This window comes from Cydia splendana, chromosome 4 (genome assembly GCF_910591565.1).
Source record: "Cydia splendana chromosome 4, ilCydSple1.2, whole genome shotgun sequence".
Lineage (NCBI taxonomy): Eukaryota > Metazoa > Arthropoda > Insecta > Lepidoptera > Tortricidae > Cydia > Cydia splendana.
In genome coordinates this window covers 3,195,363-3,218,118 of record NC_085963.1, presented here as the reverse complement: position 1 = coordinate 3,218,118, position 22,756 = coordinate 3,195,363, and the positions used below count along the sequence as shown (strand labels likewise).

Below are 22,756 nucleotides of genomic sequence, written 5' to 3'. Positions count from 1 at the left end.
CCAGGGACATATAGCGCAATCTTTTGTTATATTAGCACTCTCTTTCTAATATAAGGAATTAGAAAACGTTTTGCTAATATTACAAGTTAATACATTTTTATGCCAACTTAGTCCATTAACCCTTTGAACGCCACGCCTATCGTGCGCGGCGCGTCATCGTGAACCTTGTCGGGATCCACGCAGGTTGATATTGGGCTGTAGCCGCGAGCGTCAGTTGACGTCTTTCGGCTCGATTCGGGAAATGAATTAGAGACTCACTAGATATGAAATAGTAAAGATATGTGACGTTCCACTGCAAAAGGTACCTTATGGCGGCTGGCGCCGCGATTCGGGAAATGAATTAGAGATACACTAGATATGAAATAGTGAAGATATGTGACGTTCCACGGAAAAAGTCGTCGCAAACCGCCGCAATAATATTGGAGCGGCGTTAAGAATAGCGTAAGCGCCAACCGCCATAAGGTACCTTTACCCGTGGGGACGTCACATATCTTTACTATATCGTATCTAGTTAATCTCTTATTCATTTCCCGAATCGCGCCGTTTGTCGGTTGGCGGGCAAAGGGTTAACGATGTCTGTAGTAGCCCATAGGAGGTAGCGTACAGAGGGGCTACCGCGAATATCTAAACTCGGACATTTTGTAAAGTAGGGTCAACGAAACGAGATAAATAATGCAAACAACCTGCGGCGGTGGCACGGTCGGATTTTTATCGCTTGTCACTATGCCTGTCACGTTCTAACAAGTATGTAAGTGCGAAAGTGACAGGCGATAAAAATGCAACCGTGCTGCCACCGCTGATCGTTATATTTATTTATTATGTACCGTTACGATTATCATCTCTGTCCTTATTTCTCGTATGCAGTAATGTCGTCAGTTGGTTAACAAAGGCTGTTGCGGAATTTATGATAATAAATCCCGCTGGTGTACAAAGTAATTGTCAGTATAAACGTTGATGATGATGATGATGAAGGAGCTCATTCTTGTTCGGCAATGTGTTTAGTGACAGTCCAGGGTTGTGCACAAATCACGCGAGGTGTTTTTACTTTTTGACGCCCCCTCACCCTTGGTGACATTCGGTGAGGTTTTTGACTACCCCCCCTCCCCTACATAACCTCACGTATTTTTTTGAAATTTTTCCATCCGACCGGTCAAGGCCGGATTTCGGAAAATAGACTCGCTATTTTGAAGTGCGGAGTGAAGATTTATGTAATATGTTTAACGTAACCGAGAAAAATGTATCTTCTAAGTACTCATGTGGTAGGTATTTTTTCTAAGTTTCGTTCACTGTAGAAAAATACACGTGAGGTTTCCTTATACCCCCCCTCACCCAATGTGATCTGTCGTGATTTTTTCGTGACCCCCCACCCCCCTATCGAACCTCGCGTGATTTGTGCACAAGCACTAAGCTCCTGAAAGATTGTTTAAATTCTTTATCTCGTTACGTTGGCTTTACTTTATCTGCGTCTCCGTCGCTAGTGCGATAGAGATAAACATATTCGAATATCGATATCCGCAGTAGCCGTCCTCACATGTCCCCGTCCACCGTGCTTGTAAATAAATACTAATAAATAAGCGTGGTGTCGCGTGTTACGCGACGTAGTTGTACTGGTTGGGGTTGTCCTTGTCGCGCTCCATGTAGTCGCGGTCGATCAGCGACTCGATGCGTTTCTTCAGGTCTGCGGGCTGGAAAAGAAAGCTAATTGTAGATAGCGCCATTTTAATAACATTTAATAACAAAACAAATTGTTTGCTCCCAACGAGTACTTGGTTTCTTTGGCAATCTGAGCAGGACAGGGCCAGATAGCCTGGAAAAGCTCATTACCGGCCGCATGGCAAGGAAGCGTAGGGGTGGACGTATGGCCACACGTTGGGCGGACAGAATAACGTCAGAGACAAACGCCACATTGCAGGCTAGCATGCACTGGGCCCAAGACAGAGCGGCTTGGAGAGCGCTGGTGAAAAGTGTCCAAATTCGTCACGTCCCTCAGCCGTGAGGATACGACAAGGAAGAAGAATAACAAAACTTCCGTGCAACACAAACATACAGGTCACTCACGTATTTTCGGGTATGTATAAGAGGTTGCCAAGAGAAGCGTCAGTCAGCCATTACGACATAAGGATTGCGCCAAGCGAGACATGCACGCCTTCAACATCCCGGTTCACAAATGGGAGGAACTTGCTGAGGACAGAACCAAGTGGCGCAAACTGGTATTTGAAGGGCGTAAAACTTACGTAAACTCAAGTAAGCGAGCCAAGCGTCATCAGCCGGACACCTGTTCGCCACGGGCACATTACACCTGCCAGGCCTGTGGTCGTGTTTGCCGCTCCCGTATTGGCTTACACAGCCACGAAAAACGTTGTCGCCCTACCTGACACTGCTTGTATAGTCTGTAATAGACTCGAAGGCCAATGATGATTCTTACTTACTTACTGCTGTGGCGCAACGACCCGAAGTGGATCTTGGCCTCCGACACCAAAGACCGCCATGCTACTCTGTCCAAAGCCATTTCTGTCCAGTCGACGGCGCCGAGTTCGCTAAGGTCTTTCTGCACTTCGTTTCTCCAGCGGTACCTAGGGCCTCCAGACGGCCTTCGGCCACTTGGTACTCCAGATGATGATGATAGGTTCATTTAAAATCAGGTCGTACCTTGACGGGGAACTTGAGCTGGTTGTAGAGCTCGGAGATGAGCAGGTTGTGGCTGAGCGCCTTGCGCATCTTCATGACGCGCACGATGGCCGCGTCGATCTGGTACTGCCGGTCCTGGAACACGCGCTCTTCTGTCGCCTTCTGCTCTTCGCTCTGCGGGTTGGAAACGTTAACTCATTATATTGGTCTCATTCTTTTGATAAAGAAATGAAAGAGATGCTGATTAAAAACAAATTTAAATATTCGGTGATTTTGTGATATGGTAATTGTCTGTGACTTGTCGAAAGCCTTTGATTGCGTGGAACATCAATATTATAATACCTGAGGGGCTATGAATATATTATTTTTTTCAGAAGACATTGTCATTGCACTAACTCTCCATTAAAGTTCTGACACAAAACAAATACAGTAATCTATAAGGAAACGTAGAGGAACTGATGTAAGGCAAGGTGCCTCAGGGATCTATTTTAGGTCCGTTTGTTTTCGTATTATATAATATGGTCTTTACATATTTTAAAGTCAGATAGTAGTCTCTTTCGTAAAAACTAGTGTCTATGTTAATTTTGGGGGTTGCCAAACAGTGGCGGTCTTGCTTTAAGGCCCATTAGGCCCAGGCCTGGGGCGGACAGACATTAGGGACAGCAGTTTATATGATGCGTGCTGAGAATGGGGCGGCTAGTAGTTACTACAGGGCCTGGGGCCTGGGCGGCCAACACTGCAAATCCGCCACTGTTACCGAGCGGACTCCAGGTTCCCTGAGCAGTGGCTAAAATGGGCGAACATTGTTAGGAAGATGAATATGTTACTCACCGTCTCCTTCATCTGTATCTGGTTGATCTTGATGCGGAACAGCTTGTTGGTGAAGTCGTTATTAAAGGCGAAGTGGTCGTTGTCTTTGACTTCCCGGCCGCGCGGCGCCTTGCTGAGCACGCGCGCCTTGCCACAAGCTAGGGATTGTAACGTCCGCCGGAGCTCGCCTTCCTGGAAATGGGACAAAAATTGCAACATTTAACGCGTTAATGCGGACTGGCAGGGAGCGTGCATGAGCTCAGCAGCACAGAAGAATATTTTAATTTTTATATTTCAGCCACTAAATGTCAGACAGACCCTACTATGCTCTATAGAGCGTGCGTGTTAGGGCACCAGCTTATAGGCACTAATTGTTAAAGTTTTCGATTCAGGTCACGAGGTGGCAGTATCGTTGTGCCGTTATTAACGGCGTTTAGAAAACTCTTTTGGGAACTGTTATGTACAAAACTGTCATACCTCAATATTTGTAGCCGCTTTGATTTCTTCGAAAGACAAGTTGTCGCCTTCATTGAAAAGTAGCAGTACTAGAGCTTGGAACAGTGATACTTGTAATTCTTTGTTACCCTGTAAACAAAAATAATTAACCCTTAGTTGCATAGTAACATATAAGTTATTATTTTTGACATTATCGATTTACAATTTACTATTATTTTTTATTATTATTTGAATTTTGTTTGTATTCACTTGACGATCTTTTTGTGAATTTCTGCCTATTTTTAAAGAAGAATAACATGTAAATTTTCAACCAGAAATAAATATTATCTATCTATTATTTACGAAGAAACACAATTTATTGGTGACTTTCAAAGAGCGGCGGCTACCATGGCCGCCTGGCCGCCTCTTTATCACCTGTCGCGTCATGCGTCACTTTCGCACTTACGATACCATGGCGATACGGTGACGATAAAGTGGCGGCCATGTTGACGTCGCAGAGCTGATGAATAAAAACCCTACCTGTGCGAAATGCGCCCTGAGCACACAGTGCCCCAGCATGGGCTGCCACGTGAGCTTGCGGCCGGAGTGCTTGCCGAGGTAGAACTTGGTGAAGTGGTCCTGCTGCCGCGTCAGCGCCGCCGGCAGCCGCGCCTCCGCCGTGCCGTACGTGGGCCAGAACCCCATGGTGAGGATGTACACCGACAGCTCCAGCCCGCTGTTGTCCGGGGTGCCCGCTAGGTGCTAAAATATAACATCAATTATTACAGGCTTCAAAGGCGATACAAAAAATTGTAACTGTTATAAGCCTGATTTAGCCCGAACTGACGAAATTCCATTCTAAACTTAAAACCTTAACGTCGTTTCCGGATAGCAAATTTAGATCCCAGGACATCATCCGGGTCGTAACCGTTTTAAAACAAAAAAAAAATATGGAGTGTCGTGGAACACTCGGTTGGAACGAAATTAAGAAAGGTTGGTGACGTGTTCAAGTAATTAGTCTCATTGCATATTTTGCAGTAGTATTATGGCTTGTGACGGCAAAATTTGACACTTACATCTATCGCACTAGTATGGCTTGTGGCGGCAAAATCTTTCACTTTCTTCCGCCTATAGTTCGTTTTTTTTAGCATTAGAAAAAAGGTAAACAATCTTGATGTGTCTTTTAATTGAAAAACACGTTTTAAAAATAAGTCACGGAAAATATGTGACAATTGTGAATCTAATACGATCATTTATATTCTTCTGCTTTCATAAGTAATACTTACTGATATTTAAAAAGCGTTTTTTCAATTAAAAGACATGTCAAGATCGCTTACCTTCTTTCTAATGCTAAAAAAAACGAACTATAGCCCCCATCCGCAAACCGTCCGATAAGGAACTTCGTTCCAAAAGACCTATTTATTTATTGATCAAATAAGTAACACAGCATTACAGTATAAAACCAAGGCACTGTGAAACTACAAGGTAAAAGAAAAGACAAAGAAAAACAATACACATAAAAATAAAATTAACTAAATATTAGATTTGGGCGACGATGTAACGGCGTGGCTCCGTAGCGTCGTCTGACTCGGCGTAGGGTTCTAGATTAAACTAACCTGTTTATATGTAATATTGATATCCTTAGACAGCTCCATATCTTTGAACATGCCCTCCAACTTGCACGTGAAGCCGCCACCACACTCTTGCTTCAGTTTGCTCAGCATCGACTTCTCGGCGTCCACTGAAGCTGATTTACCAACCAACAACCTGTAATAATCACATAATTTTAAAGCAAGATAATATTATGCAGATAGTTGATTGATCTAGATGGCGCTGTACGGCACCATAATTGTTTTCAATCTCCGTCCATCCTTGTTGCCTGCCTGTAGTTTCTTGTTCATCGCACTCTGGCGGCAGAACATTGCAGTAATACTCCCGATTGACAGGATCTCAGTTCGGTTGGTACCGGGATGACAGAATGTTGATATGCCGATGTATTGTGCCATGTACAGGTGCTTGTTAATTGAGATAGTTTGAGTCCCGGGGACATAGGATATTTAATACCTAACGGCAAATGGCAATGGTACTAACCTCTTGGCCAAGTCCTTCTTGTAGAACGCCTCGAACACATCCTTGCCGTGGATGAACCGGAACAGCACCATGATCTTGTCCAGCAGCCTCTCTAGTTCCTCCTCCGTCGCTTCCTTGTTGCCCGCGTGTAGTTTTAGTATTAGTACTAACCTCTTGGCTAAGTCCTTCTTGTAGAACGCCTCGAACACATCCTTGCCGTGGATGAACCGGAACAGCACCATGATCTTGTCCAGCAGACTCTCTAGTTCCTCCTCCGTCGCTTCCTTATTGCCCGCGTGTAGTTTTAGTATTAGTACTAACCTCTTGGCCAAGTCCTTTTTGTAGAACGCCTCGAACACATCCTTGCCGTGGATGAACCGGAACAGCACCATGATCTTGTCCAGCAACCTCTCTAGTTCCTCCTCCGTCGCTTCCTTGTTGCCCGCGTGTAGTTTTAGTATTAGTACTAACCTCTTGGCTAAGTCCTTCTTGTAGAACGACTCGAACACATCCTTGCCGTGGATGAACCGGAACAGCACCATGATCTTGTCCAGCAGCCTCTCTAGTTCCTCCTCCGTCACCTCCTTGTTGCCGGCGTGTAGTTTCAGTAGTAGTACTAACCTCTTGGCCAAGTCCTTCTTGTAGAATGCCTCGAACACATCCTTGCCGTGGATGAACCGGAACAGCACCATGATCTTGTCCAGCAGCCTCTCTAGTTCCTCCTCCGTCGCCTCCTTGTTGCCGGCGTGTAGTTTCAGTAGTAGTACTAACCTCTTGGCCAAGTCCTTCTTGTAGAACGCCTCGAACACATCCTTGCCATGGATGAACCGGAACAGCACCATGATCTTGTCCAGCAACCTCTCTAGTTCCTCCTCCGTCACCTCCTTGTTGCCGGCGTGTAGTTTCAGTAGTAGTACTAACCTCTTGGCCAAGTCCTTCTTGTAGAATGCCTCGAACACATCCTTGCCGTGGATGAACCGGAACAGCACCATGATCTTGTCCAGCAGCCTCTCTAGTTCCTCCTCCGTCGCCTCCTTGTTGCCGGCGTGTAGTTTCAGTAGTAGTACTAACCTCTTGGCCAAGTCCTTCTTGTAGAACGCCTCGAACACATCCTTGCCATGGATGAACCGGAACAGCACCATGATCTTGTCCAGCAGCCTCTCCAGTTTCTCTTCCGTCGCTTCCTTGTTGCCCGCGTGTAGTTTCAGTAGTAGTACTAACCTCTTGGCCAAGTCCTTCTTGTAGAACGCCTCGAACACATCCTTGCCGTGGATGAACCGGAACAGCACCATGATCTTGTCCAGCAGCCTCTCTAGTTCCTCCTCCGTCGCTTCCTTGTTGCCCGCGCGCAGTTTCACGTCCACAAACTTGGCTGGAAGAAGAAAATAGTATTATTAGAGCTTGAAAAGAATAGAATAAGAGCAGGGCTCATTCTAGCTTATACCTATAGCCTGGAACCTAATTATTGCATCAACGGAATCCTTCCGTGACCGCTGCGGCTGTGGAATGAACTCCCTGCCGAGGTTTTCTCGAGTGTGGGTAAGGAGTGTACATGTTTCTAAAGCGTTGATAATGTGAATGTAAAGGTGGGGTGGGTATGAAGTGGGTGGGAGTTGAATTCGGTAACTGATATTTTCATTTATCACTAATCGTTCAATCAGGCCTTAGGCTCGATTCCTCCATACAACAATGGTCATGTCAAGTCAAGACATATAAGATAGAGAGATCTAGCAGAGCGAAAATAATCACTATACGGAACAGTTGTGTGGATAATGATGCTTCTCCCACCCCATCCCCAATACACCCAGCTCTTACTCCACAGAACGGTGCCAAGTAGATTTAGGGCGACCATGTTTCCGTTTGCCGGGCATCTTCCAGGTCAGGGCCACTTTGGATAGGTGGGTGTTAGGTTTCCTGAGGATATGCCCAATCCAATGCCATTTCCGCGTCCTGATCTCCTTGTGTACGGGTGCTTGTCCGGTTATAGCAGCGTAGGAGAAATTAAAAAATTAAACTGTATAAATACCAATAAGTTCAGCGGGCTTGTTCTGCCGCTGGTTGATGAAGAACTCGAAGGCCTCCCGCATGGAGTACAGGAACTTGTCGTTCCTCTGGAAGCACGTGAGCACCACATGGTCGAGCTGCTCCTTGAAGTCGAGGAGCTCGGCCACCATGCTCTTATCCCGTTCAGGCTCGATCACTATAGTGCGACCTTTTTTCTGAAAAAAAAAGTGACGTTTTTTGAATCAGTCTAAATGTGAAATTGTTAGTCCGTCTGAGCTAGAGCCGAGACGACGACGAGAAGACGAAAAATTATGAATAAAAATTGTATAAATGTATTTGCGCGTCTGTATTTCACGAATAATATATTTGTAGCAATTGTAGTGCATTTTATGTATATACTATAGCAACCTGCCCTGGCTTTGTACGGGTAGAACCTTAACAAATTATACACCTAAACCTTCCTCAAGAATCACTCTATTCATAAGTGAAAACTGCATGAAAATCCGTTCAGTAGTTTTTGAGTTTATCACGAACACACAAACAGACAGTCGCGGCAAGGGACTTTGTTTTATAAGGTGTAGTGATTAAAAATAGAAAGTAAGGTACTTAAACGACTAAAAAAATGGTCACCAACCTTAATATAAGCATTGAAGTGGCTACAGAGCTCATTTAAGCCATCCTTGACTCGGCTGAACAGATTATACAGGGTGGTAAGATCGGAGTGTCTTGGACCGTCCATGAGAGTCTCCAGGCCTTTACTGAGGATAGCGGTTAAGTGTTCGCTGAGTAGCATACGTTCTATTGTGTGTATTAGTTGCCATCTAAAAAGAAAAAAAAAACAATATATATTTTTTGCATGGGGTATAAATTTTTTTTGTATATATTTGACAGACAGTGACAAGATTTCTCTTGGCTTTTGCCATGTTGCGGATTTACTGTGGTACAGTCGACGTCAAAGATATGTTTACTTTTGCACCTTACTCCTTTGCAATAAGGCGAAAAATGTAAATATATCTTTGACGTCGACGTACTAAATACTAATATACTTTACGGGCAAGGAGACTTTTTGACAAGAGATGTTGAAAGTCATCGAATGTCACCGTTGTAAACAAGAAACAGATTTAGATATTACTGCAAAAATGCCAATTGTCAAGATGAAGAAAACTTATTTTGAATACAATAAAACATTTACATCAATAAAAGGGCAAACATTATTGCCATAATGCAAGTAAGACGTTTTTAGCAACACTATCTCAGGGCCAAATAGAATCTTGTCAGGCTTCTGTATACGACTACTAGGCTACTATACTATACACTACGACAGCCCACCTGTTTGCACTACCTCTACATCTAGGCTGCTATATGTATTACTAATTCTAGTAATACTCACTTGGTAGAGGGGTCCAAATAGTGTAACAGCCGTTCGTTCTCCTCTCGCAGTCGTTTCTCGACATGGGCTAAGTACGAAGGTACGGCGAGCTCACGCACAAGGCGTTGGCCTTCTGCGGCGTATAGACGCTCTGTGGCTTGGAGGAACCTGAAACAAATTAGGAGGGGGGGGGTGAAAAGCCAGAAAACGGTAATAAGACGGGGACAAAGATATGTCGCGTCGCGCGAAATTTGCAACGGGAGATACTCGTAGGAGATGACATCTCAATTGCGCCATTTATCCAATCTATCTATTATTTTTTGCAGAAAATTGGTACAAAGGTAGAACGATTGTATCAAGCTGATTTAACTGTAATTTCAGTATCTGAGATATAAAAACACAGCTTAGTACTTTGACTTCTACAAAAGACTTGACTCTTTAATAAGTTTTGTCGCTGGTTTTAAAAAACTGCATAGATTTCACATATCTGGTTCTTTACCAACACTCTACATTGCAATACAAAACCCTGACAGGTGGAAACAACAGCGAGTCTGACAAGTATTCTCGAAGTACGTCATAAAATGTTATTGTGATTCTTGACTGACGTTTCCAAAAATTTTGACAATGTAGCATGTATTTAATTTAATTTCTACATAAAATTTTACATTTCGTTGTTTTTATAATATGGTATGTATTTATTTTCAGTTAATTACTACTCACTTGTGTTCGAACGCGTCCTGGTATATCTGCAGGTCTGACAGCATCCGCAGCAGACTCTTGAGCAGCGAGATGTCCACTGCATCACCACCTCGCTCGCGCTCGATCAGCAACAACAGGCCGTCGACTGTGCGGGTTTGTATCAGGGTGTTCATGGCAATGTGGTGACGGAATAGGTCTAGACCCATGTCCCTAGAAGTAAATAAAATTAAACATGATGTTTTTATGGCAAAGATTTAAGATAAAACAAAAATAACTCAAAATTAACAGTGGTCTCTTCACTAGGTGTAAAATGTCGTTCGACACATGCTTGACCAATACCGAGGGGCATTATGGCCACTGTTGAAAATTTAGACTTGAAACTTTTAGCTTTATAAAACGCAAAATTATTTAAAAATAAAATTGTTTAACAGACTATCGCATTGTGCTACTGGCAGGTTTCTGCACTCTACGGCTAGTGTCTGTCTGTTTTGCGTTAGGCCTCTGCCAGTCTGGCCAAACTAAAGTACAGCCTTTACAAAAATTGTAAAATAGTGACACCATCGTACCCATTAAACTCTTTGAAAATTAAAACTTACTACTACTACTAGTTTGGCGCTATGACCCAAAATGAGTCTTGGCCTCCGACACGCCATTTTACCCGGTCCTGCACGGATTTATGACAACTTTCACTGACGCCGAGCTCCCGGAGATCTGCCTCCACTCTATCCGCCCACCAATACTTAGAAAATTAAAAACTTCATGAAATCCTTACCAAATTGAATGTATACTAGGATTTTGCAAAACATAAGTTCTATCTAGATAAAGGAAGATGCTCCGGATCATGATCATCTGTCGGCAGTGCGCCCGCCAGCAGTCGTCCATGCGCTTGAGGAACACCTGGCGGTCCATGCTCTCAGAGAGGAACTGTTCGATGTTCGCTTTCACGTGCGCTTCTACGAGGTTTGTTAGGTTTACATATAGTTGGGATGCCATCTGGAACAAAAATTTGGTTGAAAATTGATGCCAGTCGGCTTAGCACAGGAGTGTCCTGACAGTAACTCACGCGCTAGATAAGCATTTTCCAAACTATGGGTCACGAATGGGTCGTGAGCGAATATTGAGTAGGCCCTGAAACTACTAGGACTTTGATGTGAGCATTACCATTTACCAATAATATTTTATGACCCTTTTTTAAGACGGCCAAGAGGTGGGCATATTTTGGCAGTTTTTGTTACCCAGGTCGGAGCCCAGTCAATTTGGGGAACCAGTGCGCTAGATAACTTGCCTCTCTTATTCAAACTATACTAATTAGAGAGGGACAGGTCTATCTGCTGGACGAGATACTGTTGCGGCGCTCCTGTGCTAAGCCTATTGAGGTTGAATTTAGACGCTGACACCAGAGTAGTGAGTGAATTATTGTAAGTACAAAACCACTTAAACATAATTTATAGAAGGAAAAGGCAAAGTAGCACTTACGGTAACTTTTTTACTTAATTAAATCTGCTTTTGATGAAGTTAAATGTTTATTTCAATAAAATTACATTTTACAAGCTGCTAAACCAGAAATAGAGTATAATTAAACATAATTACAACTGCATACAACAGCACTGTTAGCACACAAAAATGTACTTTTGGTAAGTAGTCAATAAGGTGTTAAAGAGAGAAAACTAAAGACTAATTTATTAATAAATACACCTTAACAACAGCTGTTTTGCTGATTAATATAAGGCTTATTTTATAACTGAAAAACCTTATGAAAACAAAGAAAAAAGTTATAACTAGCTAATTCTGCACAGACTTTGCAGTAACAGTGTGGTAGTGTCAACATAAACTTCAAATGAGAAAAATATGATGTTTATAGTGCATATTCCACACTTTGACACATCAAAATCAAGGCAAAGTTAGCTTAGGAGGACTTTATCTTCCGCAACATTGCGATTTTTTTTGCGTAAATTTATAAAGTGACGTGTTTAACCTTGTGGCTGCACATATTCTCCACCGCCTGGTATAGCTCCTCCAGCGAGTAGGCGATGGCCGTCGACGTCTGGATCGCCACCACGGCCTCCCGCAGCTTGCTCCATGTCGTCTCCTGGTAGTTCTCCGGCAACTTTGGCTTGCCTGCAACAACGCACTAATGTAACCCACAACTCATAGGTTAGAAATAAAGAACCAAGAGAGTAAACACACTTTTAAAATTCTTAATTATCAACTTCTTCGTCGTCGCTCCGGGCTTGGACTGCATCGATGGCAACGTCGTCTTAACGGCTCCATTGGAATTCGTAGTCAACATAGAAAAGTTCGATTTCTTTTCACTAGCACTCATATCGTCTGTTTTAGAACACAGGTCGCTGTTATGTGTACGTTTTCTACCCTGATTTCCACCTTCTTCTGCCAAAACTGTTATTTTAGCTGATTGCGACATAAAGCATGATAGGGCCGCAGCCTCAACACTATTTTAGTACGCTTAATAATAATTATCTACAAAATACTAATAAAAATAGAAGCATTCAGTCAATCGTTTACTACAATCACACCACCATTACGATGAGTTAATTTTCATTGTAATCGCAAGAGGTCGCGACATATCTAGAAAAGATCACGGACCTAGAGAGTAAACCGGACAGAGTACATTAGCCAAAAAGTGTGTCCACATGAGAAGTCAGGGTGGGCCGTTGCATCTCTTTCTAATTAGGGTGACCATAAGTCATATGTATGTGGGATATTAGGATAACATTGAATATATAGTTTGGCCAGGATCTTTTCTTATTCGTGCATAGTTATAGAGAATCATACTGTATTTTCGCTGTACTAGTATTATGGCCTGAAAAGGGATGGATATAGTTTTTTTCTCTTCTGTAAAACGCTTCACACAACCTTAGGCACTTAATTTAGTTGTTCTAAAAGCTGTTGCTAATAGGCGCACTGGACCACGAACATGGTGGATCGTCAGGAATGTGGTCCGCCGTAACGTCTGTCAAGAACACGGGTATGAGTGAGAGAGATAGAGAGACAGATATGGTGACAGAACCAGAGGGTCTACCGCGAACCAAGTTCGACGTGTTGCCTCTCTGTCACACTTACGTACGAATTTACAAGTGCGACAGAGAGACAATATGTCGAAAGTGGTTTGGGGTAGGCCCTCAGGGCAGTGGGGGATTTACAGTATTTGCCATCCTAGGCCCCAGGCCCTGTAGCAAGCACTAGACGCCCCTTTCTCAGCACCCATCATATAGACTGCCACCCTAGGCCCGGGCCTACTCGGCCTTAGAGCAAATCCGCCACTGCCTCAGGGTCGCGTGGATCCGCTACGCCCGTTTGTTATAGTTTTTAACTAGGACGCTTATCACTGGAGCATAAATTAAATTAAAAAAATAAATATCATTTATTATCAGGCGACTAAGGCCCATAGATACATACCTTACAAACTAACATACGTACAATAGTAAAAATCTTACAAGCTAAAAATTATTTCGGCGTCACCGAAAACCATAAATACCGAAGTTCGCAAATTGCGAGCATCTTTCTCTGTCACTGTAATTACTCCTTTATAGGAGTAAAAGAGAAAGATGCCCGTAATTTGCGAACTTCGGTGTTCACGGTGGTAGGCCATCTGTGCGAAAAGAGAAGCGTCGTGAAATGTAAAGAAAGTAGTGATGTGCCGTTCCCAGTAAATTTTCCAAAGAGGGTATATAAGCCCTCATTCGCACGAGCGCTTTTTCAACGCGCGTTAAAAAAGCGCGTTAGAATGAAACAAATGGAAACATGTGTATTTGTTCACACGATGGTGGTGGCGCTTTTTATCAAGCCTTGTTTTTTCTTTTTCGACTTTAAGCGTTGGTCGTTAAATCGAATTTAGCGTGTGAACGGATTCAACCCCTTTTGTAACGCGCGTTGAAAAAGCGCTCGTGCTTATGAGGGCTAAATTCCCAGTAACGTTTCTGGTATCGTCCCAAAAGTCAGTAAATTACGATAAACTTCTATTTTTCTTTTATTATCTATGTGTTTTTTTTATTATTATAACAATTTATAAATGTGTCTGTAATGTTTAAGGACTTTGGATTTCAATTTTTGCAATTATTTATTCTGTATTGGCTCTCATTTCACCAATTTAAACATGCCGAAATAAATACATACCTATTTATGAAAACTTACGTTTAAGTACGTAATAAGAATTGTGTAAAACCATAAAGGAAGTGGTAAAACTGGTTCACATCGTGCCGACATCATGGTCACCCTAATGAGTTTGACAATGTCTAACTTGTATTTTTATCGTAAAATGTAATAATTGTGGCTTCCTTGTGAAACGATATTACACAATTAGAAATTATTTCACTCCCACAACCTTTAACGCAACATTTCTTCACCATTTTTAAGAAATTTTGCATTCACGTGTTTTGTAAATATGTCATCAGGTTAGGGATACCAATTAATATTCAAACTTACTACTACAATGTCTACCATATCAAAATTAGTGTTTTTTATTGTTGTGCACATGCTTGGTTAAATCAGTTAATAATATTGACATCATAATTATATACAAATTTCCTAAAAGATATCAGAACCGTACTCTGAATTTAGCACTTAAATAATATAATAAGGTATTTAATTTTAGTAGTATATTGATATAAATACTACCACAATGGTATATTTTTAACATTGGCAACATGTGCGAGTGAGACACCGCGGCCCACCTTTGCTATCTCAAGTGGACCGTTTTCTCTGTACTGGTACGAACGTCTTTCTGGCTCTGTGATAAGGTTCAATTTAGTATGGCAAAAAAAGTGACAGTTCACTCCTTCTTATAACTCCATGGAAAAGATATTCCTACGTCACATTTTACGTTCCGTTTGACGCTACTGTCTAGTAAAAAATGGAATTAATGACACGTTTGTAGAATTTATAAATTAAATTAGAAAAAAACTTTGTCTAGTTCTTTGTTTATTAAACATGTTGTGATATTCATTCCCGTTTTATCTATTTGTAAACACTTTGAACATTATAATGCAAGTTTTTGTATTTTAAATAGACGAACACGTCGACTACAGAACGCAATAGACACGGAATAAAGTAAAAATATCCAATGTCAAAACTCACCTTGATACTTAGTCTTAGTCTAGTTTTTTTAAAATAAAACAAACTATCCAAAAAGGTGCTAATTTAAATGATGGTGACGTACTTAATGTAATGACTGGTTGATAATGATAATCGACATTCGACAGTCACATTCAATGTCACGACTACCTTTACCGAAATAATATAAATCATGAATGCTAACATATGAAATAAAAGTAATTGGTAAAAATGTATACAGACCCCACGAAAGAACACATTTTTGCCACGTTGAGCGCGATCATCGGTCTAAGTTGTTCCACGCATTTCACACCATAGACGAATAAAGTCTTCGCACCTAGGTAAAAACAGGATCTGGTAAGCAAAAATTGAGCACCCAAGCACCGGGTTCCTAAATTCTATGCCCGGTAGGTACCTGTGTAAACTGATGTTGCTGTTAAACCCCTTACAGCTGTAGTCTATTATAAGTACACAACGCTTTAGAAGTTTGGTAAATTTATAATTTTGTACACATGATCATGAACATTCATCTTATTTCCTGAGTAATGTAAACTGTTATAGACCTCAAGGGCCCAACGTTTTCTGTTCTCTTTCACGTCGCAGCAACTAGTATCATTTCTCTCTCCTCGCTCTTTTAAAAATGCCGTTTGTCAAAAAAGGACAACCATACTGTTGACAAGGTGGACTTCAAATCAAGTGTTGCCTTTCTTGATGCGCCCACGCTGTGTATGTGTGCGTAAAAGCGTATATGTGTGCTCTTTTAGGGATGTGAAAAGTCGATTTTAATCATGTTATATATCGATAAACGCTACACAGCGGAACGAAATAGCGTTTAATTGAAGCTTCAATATCTTCGTTAAACATAAACAAAATTGAAATGCTAATGGATAATGAATATATTATAATATAATAATATAATTCAATTATTGCGGAACACCTATTTTAGGACGTATTCATGTATTTTAATTAAATATCTGAACTTTCCCTTGGTTCCCTGCTGGGGCGTGACTATAAAATTGTGATCTGATAACCACAATAAAGAATAAAAGCGTTTTTGGTAATTTTAGGTATCGTTAAGCCTTTGAAGTAAAATTAAAATTGCAAGAAATGTCGATAGTTTATCGATATGACTTTATCGACATGGCTACAGCAACGTGGGCCTCATTGTTAATCGTACACTAAACAAAAGTGGCAACAGTGACAGCTCGCTGAGACACCGTCTCTATATATTATAAGTCTATGATAGACCTCCTAGGTAGGGAATGCAAATCGGTTATTTTCGGTTATTTTTTGTATGGAAATTATCGGTTATTAACCGAAACCGCGGTTATTTCCATACAAAAAATAACCGATTTGCATTCCCTACTCCTAGGGTTGCCGCAATGACCGCTCGAGTACTACCATCATCCAAGGTTCCACGAATGTGACTAAATCCTCTGTCCACTTGTGGTCCACCTTGTTGGAAACCTTTCCATGTTGTGTGCCTTCCCCACGTAGTCTACCTACCTTAAACGGGCATTACATTATACAATCAGCAGAGCGCTAGCTGAGTTAGCGCACTAATTTAGTATACTAGTGTAAAGGCAGCTAGCCAGTTAGTGACCCAATCTAGTGCGATCGCATGTGCTCTGCCGCACTAGCGCTAGCTAGCAACACTTAATTAGCGCTCTGCAAATAGTATAATGTAATGCCCGCTTGAGGTAGGTTAGGGAGTGTATAAATCTTTTCCCCAAAATCGTTAATTCCGCGTAGCAAATTTTCCATTCGCAATTTTTCCCACCCGAATTTCTACCCATACCGTTTTTTTGTCATTCGTTTGTTTCTCTAGTCTCAAATTATCGTAACATTTTTATTTCTTACTCTATAATTTCCTTATAATTAATACTTTCCAACTCGTTTATTTCGCATTCTTTTTATTTCTTAGGCGATAATATTACCATGTGGTCCCACCGCATTGTTTCTTTTCAAAAAATATTTAGTTCACAAATTAGTTAGACGGCTCCTATTTCTGGGCGGTTTGCCCTTCGGGCATCTGAAGCTACCTAACGAACCTAACCTACCTACACTTTTTTCTCCAATATAATGTTTTTATGGACGTCACACTAAATTAATAGGTTAGGTAGGTTAGGTTCATTAGGTAGCTTCAGATGCCCGAAGGGCAAACCGCCCAGAAATAGGAGCCCCGCGAAGCGGGGCTCCGTCTAACTAATTTGTGAACTAAATATTTATTGAAAAGAAACAGTGCGGTGGGACCACATGGTAATATTATCGCCTAAGAAATAAAAAGAATGCGAAATAAACGAGTTGGAAAGTATTAATTATAAGAAAATTATAGAGTAAGAAATAAAAATGTTACGATAATTTGAGACTAGAGAAACAAACGAATGACAAAAAAAACGGTATGGGTAGAAATTCGGGTGGGAAAAAATGCGAATGGAAAATATGCTACGCGGAATTAACGATTTTGGGGAAAAGATCGGCTGCTATTTAACTGATCCCCAGATTTAGTAAAATTTAATACTTACCAAAAAAATATATTTTACCACTCTAAAATAATAAATGATCACCAAAATTATATCACCATTTTAATGTGAAATGATTACCATTTTTATTACATTTTACTATCCTATTAAAGGAAATGACCCCAAACTAATAATTATTAACCCAAAAATAGTAAATGATTACCAAATTTCAAACCCCATTTTAATGTGAAATGATTACCAAATTTTTACATCTTGCTATCCTATTAAAGAAAATGACACCAAAATAATCATTGTAAACCCAAAAATAGTAAATGACCACCAAAATTAGAACTCCATTAATGTAAATTATAACCAAATTTTGAAATCTTAATTGCTATCTTATTAAAGCAAATGACTCCAAAATAATCATTGTAAACCCAAAAATAGTAAATGACCACCAAAATTGTAACCACATTTTAATTAAAAATGTGCAAATATTTCATATATCGTTATCTTATTAAATTAATTAATCCACTTCGTCACCTTTTTCTAGTAGCAAACCTAACCTAACCCACTATTATAGTAGCATTTCTTTTCTATAAGGGTCGCAATTCAAACCTAACCTAACCCACTTTTCTAGTAGCATTTCTTTTCTGTAAGGGCCGCAGTTGAAACCTAACCTAACCCACTCATCTAGTAGCATTTCTTTTCTGTATGGATCGCAGTTCAAACCTAACCTAACCCACTTTTCTAGTAGCATTTCTTTTCTGTATGGGTCGCAGTTCAAACCTAACCTAACCCACTTTTCTAGTAGCATTTCGTTTCTGTAAGGGTCGCAGTTCAAACCTAACCTAACCCACTTTTTAGTAGCATTTCCTTTCTGTAAGGGTCGCAGTTCTAAGCTAACCTAACCCACTTATCTGATTGCAGTTCGGTTTTGTGAGGATCGCAGTTCTTACCTAACCTAACCCACTTTTATAGAAGCATTTCGTTTCTGTAAAGGTCGCAGTTCAAACTTAACCTAACCTACTTTTCTAGTAACATTTCGTTTCTGTAAGAGTCGCAGTGCTAACCTAACCCACTTAACTGATACCAGTTCAAACCTAACCTAACCTACTTTTCTAGTAGCATTTCAATATGCTATGAGAAAAGTAGGTTAGGTTAGGTAGGTATGCGGTGCGGGGTACGGGGGGTTGAGCGGGAGGGGCTAGTTATTTTGGCATCATTTTACTTTATTTGGTAATATGTATACATTTTTTGGTAATCCTAGTGCTTTATTTAGGTGAAAATATCGCATTAATTTGGTCTTCAAGATTTGGTGATCATTAATGATTTTTGGTGATCATTCAATATATTTGGTATTTGAATACAATTTGAAGTGCAGTCGTAATTAAAACGGTGGTACTTTTGTAATTTTAGGTTTTATTTTTTTGGTGTTCAGTAAGTTTTTTTGGTAAGCATGATTTTTTTATTTAGGGTACCAAAGTATTTTTTGGTGGTCATTATATTTGTAGCCGAAAAGATCTGTACACTCAGGTTAGGTTGGTTAATGTAAGTAATTAAATGTCCCCCACGACCTTTTGCCACGAGTCTCACTATGGCAACGGAACGACCGTTGAAAGCTAAATGTAGATGGCGCTCTTCTATTCTAAGTTAAATTCGATGAATGAGAGACAGAAGATGAATGTTCCTTTGGGATGTCAGGTGCAACCAATTTATTTGTCCAATGTGCATTGCGTGAATTGCGTCTCACTCTCTTATTAAGCAAAACGTGAGACGCAAATACACATTGGACCAAGAAATTGGACAGGTGGAATGTAATACTACTAACCAAGCTAAAGGTACTTCGTTTTTAGGGTTCCGTAGTCAAAACCCTTATCCTACATCTGCCCAGAGCCATTTCGGTATTTTGGGACTTGGACAAAATTAATGAAAGTAATTTGGAGTTGGACATTCGGCTATTTTAAGAAGGAAGGACCTAATTGACATTAAGGCATTTTTTAAGACAATCACATTATGAAAAGGTGAAATTAAACCAAACGATTGTATCTGTCTATGTAGGTATGTATTAGGTAGTATGTTTGTTCCATTTTTAATTCCTGGACACCACCGCCGGGCCACGTCTGCCGGGTCTCGTAACGCCTGATTGAATAATAGTAGTTTATGTGACTGCTACATAATGAAAGGCATTAAAATACGAGTGTGGGTTTATGAAACGAATGAAATGAGTTTCATAATAGTATCACACGAGTGTTTTAATGCCTAATTATGTACAGTTACATACACTGCTTTATCTACACACACATTATAAACTTTCTATGATATATTCACTAACCTCATATTACAGCCTACATTGGGGCACTTTCCTCTCTGGCGGAACTCGCGGATATGAGATGGCGTCTCCGAAATATCTTTATCGTACATTTTACACGAAACTTTTGTTATAGTTACTTTAAAAACAACAAAACAAATTATTTTTTACTTACAAACTAATTAAAAGATAAACTGTACGTCAAATGGCGGCAAATGAAAACTTTTTTCACGCATGTCACGCATCCGTAGTTTTTTTTTAAATTCAAAGACAAACTAGAGTCGGGGTCGATTACCATATCGTCCGATACCAACTTACAAGCGAGATTTGTCAATATTGTATGCAATTGTCATTTGATTTCGAATAAAACGTCATCTCGACTGATATTAGAATAGGGGTCAAATCAAATTGCCTTTTTTTCCAGAGATGTTCGAAATTTGAATGTCATTACCAAATCGATTTTGATATAGTAATGAAGCTATTACCACATTTTCACAGATAAGAAATTTGCTGTAACAAAACAGTTTATCGTAATGTGGGCCATTATTTACGGATTTTGAAGGTATCATAGAGAGTTTATGATATGTGTGTAGATAAATAATTTAACTTCCTACACAACATACTTATAGGCGGGAACTGACAATAAACAGGTGATATTGCTATTTGGTTACCTATAGGTACCGATTACATAAAGTTTGCTCCCTAATGTGACATCGGCCTACGTATACCTACCTCACCTTATGGAAAAAAATTGCCAACCGCGTAATAAAACTTAGGTACTCAATTATCAAAAAGAAACGTTGGCCCTATAAATAGGTACCTAACAATTTACTCGGTGCCTAATGGAATCCCTCACCCCGGAGTTTTGCCCTAAAACTTTGACAATTAATTCTATTTAACCATACATAAGCACCTTAGGTATTTCATCAGACGCTATTGTTTGAATTTCAGCCATTGAAAACCATTTAATGTAAATATTTCTTTGTGTAAACTGGAAAGTCTCGAAACAGTCGTAACTCTCGACATTTAAGCGTAGGTGTACTTACCTAATATATTAAGCCCCCTCCAGACTATGCGCATGAAGCGCGGGCGAAGCCGCGATTCGCGCACGAGTGTGGAGGAGGCTTTACATTCGGAGTATGTCTCATATTGACCGAGCAGAGGGGCTACCGCGAAAACCGAAATTCGCAAATTGCGGGGATCTTTCTCTTTTACTCCAATGAAGGCGTAATTAGAGTGACAGAGAAAAATGCCCGCAATTTGCGAACTTCGATTTTCGCGGTTATAGCCCAGGCTCGAAACGTCTCCGTTTCAGGGCCTACCGCGAACCACGTTCGATGTGTTGCGTCCCTGTCACACTTACGTACGAATTTACAAGTGCGACAGAGAGGCAACACGTCGAACGTGGTTCGCGGTAGGCCCTCTTGAGCGAAAATGCTTTTGTATTTTGAGTGTCCGGCTGTCAGGCTGTTCTCGTCTACAGTTTCTCAACCAATAGGCCCTATTGAATAGGGTATTTGACTACTACTAGTCATTTAGTCAAATTAGTTTCTTTTTTCGAACTGTCAAAACGCCCAAAACCGGTTTGCTAAATTATGGAATTTAAGTATATGAAAGAGTTATCCGCAGATGGTCTAAAACGCAAAATGACTACCTAGTGTGTTGTTTTGCCTAAATCGTAATTAGTCTACATCGCAAACGGTCTAGAACGCAAAATGCCCGAATTATTTTTTCCGTTTTATCTTAACTTTATAGCGATGTCGACGGAGCCCTATTCTTCCTATTCTTTGCTGTTTGGCCTTCTGCCATTTGAAGATACCTAACCCCGGCTACACACGTAACTATAAATCGTAGCGATTAAACTGTGCAGTCCGAACTGCGCAGTTTTATCTACCGTGTGTATGACAAATCGTTACGATAATCGACAACGATTTGTCATACACACGATAGATAAAACTGCGCAGTTCGGACTGCACAGTTTAATCGCTACGATTTATCGTTACGTATGTAGCCGGCATAACGAACCTAACCTACCTATGTAAAATGTGGTGATATAAAAATTGGGCATTTTTCTTTCTAGACCGTTTGCGATGTAGACTAATTGCGATTTAGGCAAAACAACACACTAGTCATTTTGCGTTCTAGACCATCTGCGGATAACCCCCTTAATCTAGTGATATTTTGTAAGCAAGTACTATAATTATCTAGGTGCGTTGGGATAAGACTGAAAGGGTTTTTCATTAAGGGTAAGATGATCAGTCGCCCGTTAATGCTTCGGCATATGGACGATTTTTTGTCTTACCCCTCATGAAAAACCCTTTCAATCTTACCACAACCCACTTAGGGTCATTGTGCTAGTTTTCGTCCGGTGTCAGTGGACGGAAACTGACACCGGACAGTAAACTGACGCAATTACCCTATATGGATTTTTTTCTCGATTCAAGTTTTAGATTTTTTTTAAACGGTGGATTTTGACTCTCGAGGTCTACAACTCTACAGCTTGCAGAGCCACTACTGCCACTAGAGTAAGTACGTATAGTTGAGACTGCTGGATACATTTTCGTAAAGTTCCGGACATAATCCTTGTCGGTTTCAAATGTTTGAATATTTCGATGCGGGGACGCCTCATGCAATTATCCTTCGGGAAATCACGCGGCCAGCGGCGTAGTTAAATGACGCAGTTTAATGGCCCATTTCGTTAATGGCACCGACTATTAGGTACGTTTATCCTTATATATAAACGCGAGCGGCTTTGACGGTAGAAACAAATTAAATTATGCTCAATCGAAAGAGCTTGAAAAAATATCACTTTTGAATCGAGAACATGTATCCGCAAAATTCGTATTGTCGCGTATTTTGCATTTAAAAGTGAAAAAATTTCGACAATCAATGCTAAAG

General features: G+C 40.7%; 1 protein-coding gene across 1 annotated transcript; it reads right to left on the bottom strand.

Moving 5' to 3' along the window:
- Window positions 1-1,384: 1,384 nt before the first annotated feature.
- Window positions 1,385-12,577, bottom strand: LOC134789688 (cullin-4A). Its single transcript, XM_063760291.1, has 14 exons — window positions 12,203-12,577; window positions 11,991-12,133; window positions 10,788-11,008; window positions 10,037-10,225; window positions 9,338-9,484; window positions 8,582-8,768; window positions 7,970-8,162; window positions 6,715-7,315; window positions 5,490-5,640; window positions 4,414-4,635; window positions 3,916-4,023; window positions 3,460-3,630; window positions 2,650-2,802; window positions 1,385-1,685 (listed from the first exon to the last, which is right to left on the bottom strand). The coding sequence occupies exons 1-14, from the start codon at window positions 12,435-12,437 to the stop codon at window positions 1,590-1,592; spliced, it is 2,817 nt and encodes a 938-aa protein (XP_063616361.1). The 5' UTR covers window positions 12,438-12,577; the 3' UTR covers window positions 1,385-1,589.
- Between the last annotated feature and the right edge of the window lie 10,179 nt (window positions 12,578-22,756).

Bases quoted from the DNA above. Each gene is read 5' to 3' on its own strand.
- LOC134789688 (XM_063760291.1), bottom strand. From the start codon at position 12,437: ATGTCGCAATCAGCTAAAATAACAGTTTTGGCAGAAGAAGGTGGAAAT. The intron at 11,009-11,990 runs GTTAAACACGTC...TTTTTGTTCCAG, and splicing joins AGAATATGTGCAGCCACAAG to ATGGCATCCCAACTATATGT. The intron at 1,686-2,649 runs GTACGACCTGAT...TTTCTTTTCCAG, and splicing joins AGCTCAAGTTCCCCGTCAAG to CCCGCAGACCTGAAGAAACG.